This window comes from Nanorana parkeri, unplaced genomic scaffold (genome assembly GCF_000935625.1).
Source record: "Nanorana parkeri isolate BGI_ZX_2015 unplaced genomic scaffold, ASM93562v1 scaffold56, whole genome shotgun sequence".
In the NCBI taxonomy this organism is placed as follows: domain Eukaryota; kingdom Metazoa; phylum Chordata; class Amphibia; order Anura; family Dicroglossidae; genus Nanorana; species Nanorana parkeri.
This window is the reverse complement of record NW_017306324.1, coordinates 548,292-562,595: the sequence shown is the minus strand read 5'-3', so window position 1 is coordinate 562,595 and position 14,304 is coordinate 548,292. Positions and strand designations below refer to the sequence as shown.

At 45.4% G+C, this 14,304-nt stretch overlaps 2 protein-coding genes across 2 annotated transcripts in view; one reads left to right on the top strand and one right to left on the bottom strand.

Annotated features, from left to right (window-relative positions):
• The window catches only part of P4HTM (prolyl 4-hydroxylase, transmembrane), a 36,323-nt gene that overhangs the window by 15,069 nt on the left and 6,950 nt on the right, over positions 1–14,304 (bottom strand). The window lies entirely within an intron of this gene.
• LOC108804418 (secreted frizzled-related protein 5-like) lies at positions 384–12,347 on the top strand. The gene is made up of 4 exons (XM_018576139.1): positions 384–652; positions 9,566–9,738; positions 10,368–10,454; positions 12,018–12,347. The coding sequence occupies exons 1-4, from the start codon at positions 420–422 to the stop codon at positions 12,332–12,334; spliced, it is 810 nt and encodes a 269-aa protein (XP_018431641.1). The 5' UTR covers positions 384–419; the 3' UTR covers positions 12,335–12,347.

Below are 14,304 nucleotides of genomic sequence, written 5' to 3'. Positions count from 1 at the left end.
TACAATAATGGGCCAAGATAAAGCTCCATGCGAGAAAGTTTAACCTTCCAACCCCCTTGTCTGTCCTCATTACAACACCTGCTGGTTTAAGCGGGCCCCCTGCAAGACCAAACAATCGGGGCCATTGGCAAACACAAACTGTGGTATTGTCTTGTCCACTGAAGCACCAAGAGTGATGGATCTTAATGAGAAAGGATTAGGAGGAAATTGGCCCCGGCACTATAAAAATCCATTAGCCAAAAGTAAAAGAACGTCACTTGCTTGGTGGTTCGTGGAGAAGGAGCATCACCAGGTTCTATAGACACCAGGCTACGGGCCAGAGGACCATGAGAGGGCAGCAACGGCAACACCTGAGACGTCCGGGCCGTGGGTGGCCGCTGGTCTTTTTGGTGTGCTTCTTGACGTGTGGCTCTCGGGCTATGTACGTGGACTTTGTGAGCAGTTCCTCCAGATGTATGACCATCCCGAGGCACATGCCTCTGTGCTACGGCATTGGGTACACCGAGATGAGGATTCCCAACTTGTTGGAGCATGAGACCATGGCCGAGGTGATCCAGCAGTCTTCCAGCTGGTTGCCGCTACTGGCGCGGGAATGTCACCCAGACGCGCGGATATTCCTATGTTCGCTGTTCGCACCTATTTGCTTGGAAGGGTAAGACCCCCATTTTTTATTGCAGATATTATTGCATGAGCATGTTGGAGGAAGTCAGTGAGATCTTCATTATTAATCATTCATTCCTCAAGTATATTTATGAATACGGGTAACGTCGATGTAAACCCAATCACCGAAATCTGACATAAGCCTAAATATGTTATTGAAGAAAACAAAGTAATATGGAATCCAGGAGCCAGTCAGTCCAATCTAGGAGCCAGTCAGTCCAACCCAGGAGCCAGTCAGTCCAATCCAGGAGCCAGTCAGTCCAATCCAGGAGCCAGTCAGTCCAATCCAGGAGCCAGTCAGTCCAATCCAGGAGCCAGTCAGTCCAATCCAGGAGCCAGTCAGTCCAATCCAGGAGCCAGTCACAGTCTAATCCAGGAGCCAGCCAGTCCAATCCAGGAGCCAGCTCCATACACAACAACTAGAGAAAACGTCAGGTTAGGCGCCAGCCGTAAATTCTAAGGAGCAATGGTGACCTGGCTTCTGGGATTTGTCCAGCTCTGTAATAAAGTCATTTTCTAAATCTGCAGCTTTCATTAAAATAACAGTTGCTGGTGCCACCATGAAGGTCCTCATTCAGGCACTTCCTGTTATAGGGTGACAACTGTCTTCTAATTTTGTTTCCACATTGTCACCCTGTCACATGCCCCCTAGGTTACAAGATTGCTACAATATGGTCCACTGTTGTCACTTTAAGGGTTACTGCATCACAACTGTGTGCGTCTGCGCAGTTGCATTGTAATCCATTTCGATGCGTTTTGACGCGTCTGTGATGCGTTTTTTTTTTAAACTAAAATGCTAATTAGACAATTAGGTAACTTCCCTTTTTCCTCTCAGAGCATTTCCTTTGTTTGTTGTGGAGTTCAGACATGCTTGTTTTGTTGGCAGGTATGGTGATAGTGTTGGCTGTACCTACAAAGAGGAAGTCCCTGGATGATGACATAATCAATTCTGTGTTTGTTTTTGATGCGTTCCGGTGCGTTTGCATGCGTTTTTTTATGCGTTCCGGTGCGATCAGATGCAGCTAAAAAAGGACAAGCAGTATTTTTTCTGACTGCATCTGAACGGACTGCAATGGTGTGATTACAGCACAAGAAATCCCATAGGGAAGCATTGTGATGTATTTTGGCTGCAGCAGTCAAACTGAACGGACTGCATCACAACTGCATCTGGTGTGAACTGGCCCTTAGCCAAAGCAATGATGTGCAACAGATGCTGGAGCCAGTGCATGCAGACAGGAAGTGGCTGGAAGATGCTGGAGGAGATCAGCAGTGCTGAGATTGGAAAAAGGATGAAAAAAAGGAGAACATTTTATTTTATAGGAAAAACAGGATCTCAATTGTTTGGTATTCCCGGCGCTATAGCACACTACATGTCATTCAGTTTACATCTACTTTACAAGCTTCATTTATAAAACTTTGCATTTCACTAGCACCCCCTCTGATGGCGTTGACGAGTGTAGGAATTTCCTATACTCATAGGGGGGAATTTATCAAAACTGGAGCAGATGTGCACGGCAACCAATCAGCTTCTATCTTTCATGTTCAAATCTTAACTGAACAAACTGAAGAGAGAAGCTGATTGGTTGCCGTGCACAGCTGCTCCAGATCTGATAAATTTCCCTCATTATATAATCCTATATGGTTTTATAAATGAAGCCCTAGGTGTTAGGACACTTCCACATTATCTGATTCGTTTTCCCACTCCGGTCCGGGCAGACACCTACTCTCTTCCCACCTGCTAGCTGTGGACATCGCATCAAACAGACTGTGGAGAACATTCTGTGAGAGACACCAGGGCATATAGGCTCACATCCCAACTGTAAGTCATCAATTTGTCCCCTTTTATATGACTAATCAGTTTTGGTTGTCTGTATTGCACACTGATATACATTTTTCCAAGTTCAGCACATTGGGCCATTACTCTTATCATAGGTAGTCGCGCTCCTCAAAAACGAGTTTTTTGTTGGTCTTGAATTACATTATCTGATCAGGAAGGGATCTGTGCAAGGATCCCCTCCAATCAGAGCGGTACGGATTGGAAGTCACCATTGTGACATCCTTGTCCATCCAGTTTTTTCCTCCCTCTTGCGAAGGAGGAAAGAAAAGAACTGAAATGACCGGACCCCATGTCTGTCTAAGGCTGGGCACACACCTTACAACCATCGCAAGACTTTTGTCTTGCGATGGTTGTAAGGTACTTAAAAAAAACGTACGATCTGCCTATCTTGCATAGGCAGATCGTACTTGCGATGATCGCAAGCCACGCCCCCTGAGGGGCGGGCTTCCGATGACCGCAATGCCGAACGGGCAGTGTGCGCTTGCGCACACCGGCCCGTACGGCTGTTATCGTACGGACATGCCACAAACCCGCCGAATATCGTACGATGCTCGGCGGGTTTTCGAACATGTCCGTAAGTCGTGCGACCTTACAGTAGTAGAGGTCGCACGGCTTCCACACACCTTACGATAATCGTACAATCGCAGGATTTCCCGCGATTATCGTATGATTATCGTAAGGTGTGTGGGGACCTTTAGGCTACAGCTCATGTTAAAGGAGAACTATGGGGTCAGTGTTTTTCCCCATAGTTCTCCTTAGGGTAACGGGAGGACACAAACTAGCGTCCTCCCGTTACCCTAAGCTCAGTATACCGCGAGCTACAGCTCGCGGTATATTGAGATGCCGCAGCCGGAGCAGATCCCGACGTAGATGACGGGATCCGCCCAGCTGCGTGAGTGACAGCTGGCTCTGCCTATCTAGAGGCAGAGCCAGCTGTACCGGCCCCCTCCCCCGTCCGTTCCGCCAGTCAGCGCTGGCAGATCGGAGCGGGGAGAGGGGAATCCAGGCCCTCCCCCTGTCACGGCAGAGAGCCGTGACAGGATTGAGAGGTGAGCGAACCTGGTATGTGTTCGCTCACCTCCCGATCTGCTGAGCCGACCTACCTGTGACAGTCTCATTGTCGCAGGTCGGCTAGAACTATGAGGTGAGTGGAAATCACTCATCTCATAGTTCTCCTTTAAGGGTTACATTCAGAGATCGTTCACACCAGCTTGTCCGCTAAACTGCTGTGGATGGGCTCGTGCATTGTGACAGCTCTGAGAGTATGTGTTGTATCGCACCCTGCTGGAACTGTCACTACATTTTTTTAGGGCTGGTAAATATTAAAAATTTTGCGTTCGATTAATTATAACGCACATACCGATCCAACTACATCGGCCTATCCACATACAGCACAGCAATGAAGTAATAAAATGAACTAGGATCACACTAATCCAGCACGTTATTTATCTCACGTGCCCCACTCAATATGGCCGCCGCTTGCGTGGGCCAACTCAGAATAATAACGTGCTGGATTAGTGTGATCCTAGTTCATTTTATTACTTCATTGCTGTGCTGTATGTGTATAGGCCAATGCCTTGGCTGGCGCTCATGCAGAAAGTTTCTTGGGCAAACTCACCGGCCCAAGTGGCTCCGTCGGCTAACGAAGGGGGGAGGAGTCCGGTGACGTCACGGACATCGACGTCACCGGACTCCTCCCCCTTCCCTTCGTTAGCTGACGGAGCAAATAATTTTCATCGATCAAAAAGTTTAACGATTAATCGAGAAAATAATCTTTAATCTCCACAGCCCTACATTTTTTTCTTTAAAAAAACTTTATGTGAAGTGTTCAATGTGTACACTCCATTCAGGTCCCCGTATGGGGGACCTGCGGTGGCATGCACTGCGCTGTGATAAAACGCAGCATGTTCGCATTTTTATCGCAGTACACCAACCATTGCGTTATTGTTTTCTATGTGTCCTTGTCGTGACTTGCGTTGATCTGATGAGGCACAATGCAGGTCACCACTATATGTGTGAACAGGCTCTGAAAGCTGGTCATACCCCAATAACATTTCCTTTGAAAATTTTATTTTTTTTCAAAATGTTCATTTGATTTTCTAATAGTTATTGGGGTCAAATAGACGCAGTGATGAAAAACACAAAGAATCCATTTTTCTTGAGCAAAATTCTAACAGTGAATGTGTCTGTGAAGGTTCATTCATCCGGGTCATGGTATATCTGTAAAAAACAAGTCAAGGCAACTGGGCTTGCTGTATTTTTCTTGAAGACGTTTCAATGGTCATCCAACCAGCTTCCTCAATTCAGAATTGAGAAAGCTGGTCGGATGACAAGTGAAACGTCTTCAGGAAAAATACACCAAGTCCAGTTGCCTTGACTTATTTTTGTACAGATATAACAGTGAATGTGTTTTTCATTCGGGAAACTCCATTTATTCTAAAATCGAATGTGGGAATCAGACAAAATTTTGAACAACACTCGTCAAGTCTCTGATGGCGTTATCAAATGTTCTGAGTTTTTCATATGAACGTCCGTATGAAAATCTACCGGTGAAGGGTCAGCTTAAAGTGACACTAGACTCAGGAGTTAAAGCTTAAAAATATATTCAAGTACCTCAACTATGAACAACAATGTATCTTATTTGTGTATCACTCGGCTGTAGATCCTCCAATCATCTCTGAATTGGTGCTGACACTGTCCTTCCTTCTGGAGGGTGGCTACTTGTGTTCCCCATGGTCCCTGTGTGTGTTGTAAAGTAGTCACCGCTCCAAGCTCACTCCCGGGATGGACTACAATCTCATGTTTAGTTTACTCATTTGAATTGAGATTGTAGTCCATCACAGGAGTGAGCTTGGGTAACACTAGTTCTGATAACCCTGCTGACCACCAGGGATTGCCTTCTCTCTAGAGCAGGGGGTAGGCAACCTCGGCTCTCCAGCTGTACTGAAACTACAAATCCCATAAGACATTGCAAGCCACAGGCATGACTCCAAGAAGCAGTAGCATCATGGGATTTGTAGTTTCAGCACAGCTAGAGAGCCAAGGTTGCCTAACCTTGCTCTAGAGAGAACTACTCTCACTTCCTGTTGTGGCTATCAGATAGGAAAAGATGGGAAATCTTCCAATGGGGACACTATTTCTGTTGACCCTGCCGTCCACCAAGGATTTCCCTCACTTTCTATTGTGGCTATTAGAGGGGAATAGATAAAAAATCTTCCAATGGGGAGACTAGTTCTGCTGACCACCAGGGATTTGCCTTTCTTTAGAAGGATTTCCTCTCACTTCCTATTGACTCTATTGCACAGGAAGTGTAGAGAAATCTCTCCAATGGGACACAGAGTACAAAAAAAAAAATCTGACAAGAGTTGTAACCCGCCTTTACTCTATCCAAAAAAAAAAAGTTTTGGCTTTGGTTCCTCTTTAACCTTGGGGTACATATACGCGTTAGGGTCAGGGATTTGATAAGGGTGTTTTCGAAATAAGTTTAATTTCCATGTTTTCCTCCTGAGCCAAGAACTAACAATTCCTTGCATCTAAAAGCCCAATACCATGGAAAAATGATCTCTATCCATTTTCTACTAATCAATGCAACCGGCCATTCATTAGCCATGTTGAGGTCATTGTCCGATCATCCACAAATATGTCCGATTTCATCCCAGACGTGGAAACTGGTCCCCAAACTGTTCTAAAAATGTTTGTGAATTTATAGATCTGTGGCAGTGCTAGTAGGAGAGGCAGTGGCATATCCAGGGCATGACACATATGGCACATGCCCAGGCACCACTTGAAGGGAGTGGACGGGACTGCTCTGTGGGTCAGTGAAAGTTTGCAGATACACAGAGACAGCTGACTTTTTTCTCTCCCCAACCAGAGACGGTCTGGCCAGCATCCTGATCGGCTCCTGGCAACCAGTGATGTCACTGGTTGCTAGGAGCTGGCTAGGACGCCGCCCAGAGCATACAAGGTTGGTAAGTGCTGGACGGGAAGATGTGAAAGGGCCACAGATATGTGTATGCAGACTGGACACCCTGGCTGGCATCACACCCGGCTCCTGGCAACCAGTGACCTCACTGGTTGCTAGGGGCCAGCCAGGATGCTGCACAGAGCATCCCAGGTTGCTAAGAGCCAGGCGGGGAGATGTGTAAGGGCAAGATGTGCATGCGGACTGGACACTCTGGCTGGCGTCACACCCAGCTCCTGGCAACCAGGGACGTTACTGGTTGCCAGAAGATGGGCGGGACTACTGGGGCGCACTTTATTGTAGACACGCCTAGGAGGAGAAGAAGGAATCTGTTTTGATGTGAATAGGGTATGTTCTCCTTGAGAGAGGTAACCCGTATTAACTGAGTGTGTGTAGTGTATGGACCTGTTTATGGTCCCACTCTGCTGCCTCTCTGGTCACGATGGGGGGGATCGCTCAACAGAAGATCAAATCCTGGATGTGTGGTTGGGAGCGCCTCTTAAAAAAAATGGTCATTTCACTTAAAAGGCTCATCTAGAGCAGGTGCTCTCGCAGGTGGGGGGGGGGGGGGGGGGATAGAAGATCAAATCCTAGATGTGTGCTTAGGAACCCCTCCTCAAAAAATGGTCATCTCACATAAAACTGTGAAGGTTCTCATTCATCCAGGTCATGGTATATGTGTAAAAAATAAGTCAAGGCAACTTGATAACTACGAATTCTGGATGCACGAAGTGCAATGTTGCGTTTATGATGGTAGAGGCTCGGGCCCATACCCAGCTATACTTTTGATGGGGTTTGTTATCCTCACTCTTGTATCTACAACTTTTATATGCAAATGTGTTCAATAAAAACTTATTGCAGAGAAAAAAAATAAGTCAAGGCAACTGGACCTGCCGTATTTTTCTCAAAGACGTTTCACTGGTCATCCAACCAGCTTTCTCAATTCAAAATTCTGATTTGAGAAAGCTGGTTGGATGACCAGTGAAACGTCTTTAAGAAAAATAGTTGCCTTGACTTATTTTTTACATATATCTCACATACAAGTTCATCTAGGTTGTTTATTTAAATTGTTATGTCAGAGACATCCAATGCGTTTCGGGGGAATCAGCCTCCTCCTTTCTCAGGGCCTGAACAACAATATTAAGTGGTGGTAAAGCTGTACTTTATAGCCTGCATTAGGGTGGATGTGTGTGAAACGCATCTGATATATCTAACCACCTAGAAGAACTTTCAAGTGGGATGACTATTTTTTAAGAGGCGCTCCATATCACACATCCAAGATCTAAAAATGTTCACATCAGTGAGCCATAATTATTACCCAATTTCCCACCCTCTGTAATCCCAATATAAAACCAATCTCATCCCTAAACTCTTACATAACGGCTCCCCTTCCCTCCAATGATCACAATGGCCTCCCTGGAGCCAACGGTGACACCTCATTATTCTCCTTGTTTTAGCACATAGTAATGGTGACTCTACCTGCGTCACTCACACAGCAATTAGGTGCCCCGTCTCCCCATGAATGGCTTTGTATTGTCGGATGTCTCTTTCAATTATAGTCGGATGACCCGTACGTGCGTCACTCGCTGCTGCCGGGCACCACGGAGCCTCCTGTCCTTTGTTTCGGTGAAACATAGAAGTTGACAACAGAATTGAGGCCACCTACCCACATCCAGTCACCTCCAGTGGAGAAGTGTTACATCCTATTATAAGACCATGAAGGCCTAGACTTAGGATTTCATGATACCGGCAGTCATCGTCTTAGTGCTGAGAATGATATATTCATTCTAAGGAACAATAATCACATTTTATACATTGCGAGTCCATTGTACTCTGTACCTGAAAATGATTTGAATGTGATTTATAGTACTGGGATTTCCTTATTCCTATCAATGTATTCTGTACTGGGATTTCCTTATTCCTATCAATGTATTCTGTATTGATATTTGTAGGTTCACTGATAGGTAAGAAACCTCAGCAGTCCAGCTGTTGTGGAACTACAAGTCCCACGAGGCATTGCAAGAGTCACAGGCACGACTACCAGAGGCATAGGCATGATGGGGGTTGTAGTTTGACCACAGCTGGAGTGCCGAGGTTGCCTAACCCTAGTCTATTTGCCTATCAATATGTCCGGGTGTGTTTTCAGCAAGAAAGAAGGAGCAATAAAGATCAATCAATATACGCTTCATGCAGATATAAAAGACAGAAATTAATGTAGCTATGCATACTGATATGAAGATAGGCGGACACTGATGTAAAGGGGGACCCTGATGTGAAAGGAGGGGGAATTCTGATGTAAAGGGGGGACTCTGATGTAAAGGGGGCTCCTAATGTGAAAGGTACACACTGATGTAAAGGGAGGATTCTGATGTGAACGGGGTTCCTAATGTAAAGAGGGATTAAGATGTGAAGTGGGGACACTGATGTGAAAGGAGGAGGGAATTTGATGTGAAAGGCGAAGCACTGATTCGAAGGGGGAACCCCACTTTTATGTTTGTTTTTCCATGCGGTTCCCCCTTAAAATATGTTACATTTTAGAGTGGGGTGCCTGGAGATTTTGCATACTTTAAAGGTGCCCATGCAGGGGGCGGGCTTGCGATGATCGCAAGTACGATCTGCCTGTCCAAGATGGGCAGATCGTACATTTTCTTAAGTACTTTACAACCCTCGCAAGACAAAAGTCTTGTGAGGGTTGTAAAGTGTATGGCCACCTTTACAGGGAGCCATGACTGAAGAAAGGTTGAGATACACTGATCTAGGCACCTGTTTTGTGTTGGAAAACATGGCTCCCCTCTGTACTACCTACATGGGTGACAACACTACTACAATGACCGGTGATTGACCTGATTGATTAGATAAATGGGGCAAAAGGCAAAGATTAGTATTGAATGATCACACAATGCTCTACTAATGTGTGTCTGATTGCTCATACATCCTACACCATAGGAAGCCATCTTTGTGTCATCTATTTAATGACCGATTGCCACTCTTAGCAGATAAATAGGAGGAAGTGAACCAATTCTCAGACAATGTTCATTAGCCCTTTAACAAGTGGCGAGAATGTGAAATAGAATATAGAAGTAATGCTGTAATCACTTTTTCTTTAGAGATCGACTCATCAAGCCGTGCCGCAGCCTGTGCGAGGCGGTAAGGAACAGCTGTGCGCCAATAATGGCTTGCTATGGATACCCCTGGCCAGAGATTCTGAAATGTGACCAGTTTCCTATCGATCACGGCATGTGCATCTCCACAATCACAAACGGCACGAGCAATCGGAGAAGTAAGTCATATCTATGGGCATTGCATTGCTGGTCCTCCAGGGCTGGGGTTCTATACCCTGTCACCTTCTATTTCCTGAAAGCTTTTTCTTCCCATCACATCCTGCACTTAGAAATACCTACATCAGCTATAAATATTAATAGATATAAATCATAAGTTAAATAATAGGTATAGGGTAGCATGTGACCTCTGCCAATCTTTGGGTCTGAGCATCCAATCCCCAGACTCTAACTATGTCACATTACGGAGGGGAAGACATCATCAATCCTGTGTAAGCTCCGACACCATCTGATATGGAGCTTGCACAGGATTTGACTCCAAACTCCAACAGAAGAGCAGCAGTGAAGGAAAGTATACAGTAAGTGGGCCCGGAGCTGGGCTTAGTGACAGGGCCTCTTTAAGGAGCTTTTCCATTTTTATGCATCCACTATTCTTTCAAAGTGCTTCTAATGCCTGGCTCTATCACCAGAACCACTGCAGGAGACTCAAATCTTGCTGGAGGTTCATTTTAAGGGAGGATACAAGCGGGGAGACCCTTGAAAAACTATTGGGGGAGAGGGCTATGCACAGAGATAGACAGACACGGTATAACTGAAGCTTTGCTCTAATTCCTGCCTTCTGTTACAGCAGTGCCCAGAGCCAGCTGCAGGGATTGTGAACTCGATGAGGCCAGCAGTGCCAAGGAGATCCTGGATACGTTCTGTGCTAATGATTTCAGTAAGTACGCCGCCTGGCATCCAACACACAGCTGTCACTGGGAGAAATCAAAGCTCGCCGGGGTTATGCAACATTGACGTGGAGATAATATATTTCTTGTAGACCAATCCCGGAACCCCAAATTACAAAACACTGGTACGTTCTTTCCCTATTTCCCTAGCTGTCCAAACTTTCCCAGATGTATGCAGTATATATATATATACAGGTGAAACTCGAATAATTAGAATATCGTGCAAAAGTAATTGCAGTAAGTTCTGCAAAAGGGGCCCAAACCAAGTACTGAGTACATATGCATGCTTGTACTTTTCAGAGGTCCGATATTGTTCTATGTACAATCCTTGTTTTATTGATTGCATGTAATAATCTACTTTTCTGAGGTTGTGGATTTGGGGTTCTTGGGGTTTTCATGATCTGTAAGCCATAATCATCACAATGATGACAAATCACGGCTTGAATTATCTTGCTTTGCATGTAATGAGTCTATCTCATATATTAGTTTCAACTTTTAAAGTTGCATTAGTGAAATAAATGAACTTTGCACGATATTCTAATTATTCGAGTTTCACCTGTATATACTGTATATGTATATTATACCTATATATATTTTTTTTTTTTTAATACAGCCTTGTAGACACTTGACTATCACACCTTGATCTACTGTAAGTGTAGGGCATCATGGACCCGCCCCTGAGGGGATGTTACCATTTGCACTAAAAGTGTAATGATGCAAAGAATGCTACTCTTTGCATCATGATGGCCAAGTGTGTCAAGTGATTGGCCTGAAGACAACAGGAAAGGTAAGTATAAAAAATAAAAAGCATTAAATACTGCCAGAGGGTCCTTAGGGGGTGGGGCTGATGTCGGAGAAGTAAACACTGAACAATAACTTATTGGAAATACTCTCTACTCTCCTTTAAAGCAATCTATTTTTTCCCTTGAATAATCTGGCTGGACAAGTAGGTGAGAAGATCCCAAAACATCTCCGAGATGTTTAAAGATAACTTTTTCAGCCGTTCGCTTAAGCTGCAGATCCATAAAAGGTGCTGAAAGCGGCAGCGTGACTCCAGTCCACATTCGCCTCTGGAAGATGCGTCTTCTCTCCTCCACGTATAGCGATGACAGAGAGGAATATAACTGCTCATTGTATAAATACATCCCAGGCTACCGAGAGACTCGGCTGCCATAAAAGGTGCACAGCCACAGATATTGTATACAGAGCAGATGGGAATGTTATGCTGGGACTTGTAGCCCTCCACATACTAATTAAAGGGTCAGTCCACCCACAAAACTCTTTTAATGATAATGTTTTGGTGAATAATGGAGAGCTGAACCATCAGCTTTACATCTCTTTAGGTTTTTAATGATCAGATCTCTGTCCTGCCAAAGGACACTGATCTCCAATGGCAGAGGAACTCACTTTTAAAGTAAGTCTAATATACACTATATTGCCAAAAGTATTGGCACACCCTGGCCCTACCTCTAACTAAAATGTCCCTTTCGGGTGGACTGTCCCTTTAAGGGCAATCAAAGATCTAACAAAGATATATTTATTTTCTTTTGTAGTTGCCAAAGTTCGCATCACGAAAAGAAACACCACCTTGTCCTCGGTTTCAGACTTCGACATGGATTCCAAGGTGGACATTCTAAAGCACGGCCCGCTCCTCAAGGCTGACCTCTTCCCTCGCCTCCAGCAGTGGCTGGACCTGGATGCCACCTGCGTGCAGAACATCATGCGCGGGACCCGCAGCGGCACTTACGTCATCGGCGGCGACGTGCAGGACGACAAACTGGTAGTGAACAACGCCTACCCCTGGCAGAAGAGGAACAAGAACCTGCATTTCGCTGTCAAGAAATGGAAGCATCACCGGTGCCGATCGTAGAATCTGCAAAGGGGCCCCGTCTCCGAATCGGGACGAGAAATCTGAGGACTGAATACTGAACTGTATATATCCGGGATAACTTCCTGTAACCACCACAAGCAATAGGTGGCTGTCATAAAACTGTACGGTATCTGGATGCTGAGAGCTTCAATGTAAGATGAGTAGAAAAGAGGACCTGTCAGTGATAGATTCTGTAAATGTTTAGAGCAAAGGTCCAGCCAAAAATAATAAAAATAAATAGCCCATTAAAGATCAAATAAAAATATCAGCTTTTGCTGAAATACTCTCAATCCACAGCTATCCTCCCCGCAGTACTTCTTTTCCACCACTAGATGTCGTCTAGGTTGAATGACAACCTACATCTTTTAACAATTTCCTTCCAGCCCAGGCTGTCATGGGCCCATTCTCAGTCTGTGACTGGACAGTGAAAAAAGGAGCAGTGCAGTGATGAGCTTATCTCTCTGTCACTCAGCTCTCTTCTTCTATCAGCATGTTCCATGTAGGCACATGGACTGATTGGCTTCTTGTGCTGCCTCCTACTCTCCTATGCAGGTTTACTGTACAGAGGCTGATACCAGGTCAAATTCAGGTATTTACACTGCATGCATTAAAAACACATACATGTAATTATGTAATCATGAATACAGCGCTGCATTAAAGGAGATCTATGAGGTGAGTGATTTTCACTCATCATAGTTCGAGCCGACGTGTGACATTGAAACTGTCATTTGCTCACTTTCCGATCATCTCCCTGCAGAGAGCTGTGATTGTCAGACACCGCCCCCCGCAGAGATCCCCCCCCCCCCTCCCCTCTCCGATCCTCCAGCGCTGACTGGAGGAACAGACGGGGAGGGGGCGGGCACAGCTGGCTCTGCCTCCTGATAGGCAGAACCCGCTGTCACTCACGCAGCTGTGTGGATCTCAACAGTAATGTTGGGGTCCTTCCCGGCTTCGGCGGTCTAGCATATAGCTTGCTATATACTGAGCTTTGGGTCACAGGAGGACGTTAGAATATGTCCTTCCGTGACCCTAAAGAGAACTATGGGATAAAAAGGTCACCCCATAGTTCTCTTTTAATGTGTATTTTTTATCTGCCTGGAGTTCAGCTGTATCAGAAGCGGGGCCATCCCTACATTGGAACTGTTCTGCTTTAACAAAACAGATAGAACAAAATGTCTTCAATGGTATATTTAACAGACCAAACGGGAGGAAATTAAAGAATTGTTGGGGTTCATGTAATCTTTAAAGAATGTTTCAATGTTCTACCAGGGAACGGTCAATGCAGTTCTAAAAAGAGTATTTTTCCAGCTAGGTAGGTAGGGCCCGCTTTAACAGAAGTGTGGCCCCCTATAACAGAAGTGTGGCCCCCTGTAACAGAAGTGTGCGCCCACCCTGTAACAGAAATGTGCCCCCTGTATCAGAAGAGTGACCCCCTGTAACAGAAGTGTGCGCCGACCCTGTAACAGTAGTGTGCGTCCCTGTAACAGAGAAGTGACCCCCTATATTAGAAGTATGACCCCTGTAACAGAAGTGTGCACCTCTGTAACAGAGGAGTGACCCCCTGTATTAGAAGTGTGACCCCCTGTATCAGAAGTGTGGCCCCCTGTATCAGAAGAGTGACCCCCAGTATCAGAAGAGTGACCCCCTGTAACAGAAGTGTGCGCCCTTGAAACAGATGTATGGCCCCCTGTATCAGAAGCGTGGCCCCCTGTAACAGATGTGTGGCCCCCTGTAACAGATGTGTGGCCCCCTAATGCCCCATTCAGCCTCCAGTTTCATTTACGTTTGACATACCTCACCAACATAACACCGGCCTAAGCTATTCATCATAAAAATCCTATTAAGTGAAATGTTTTCGGGATAAACCGAACATGAAGTTTTAATCTCCTGCTACTGAGCAATTTAACCATTTCCTGGACATCACCTTCTGTCTGTGCACCACATGGGGGGGGGGGGGGGGTGTAGTAACA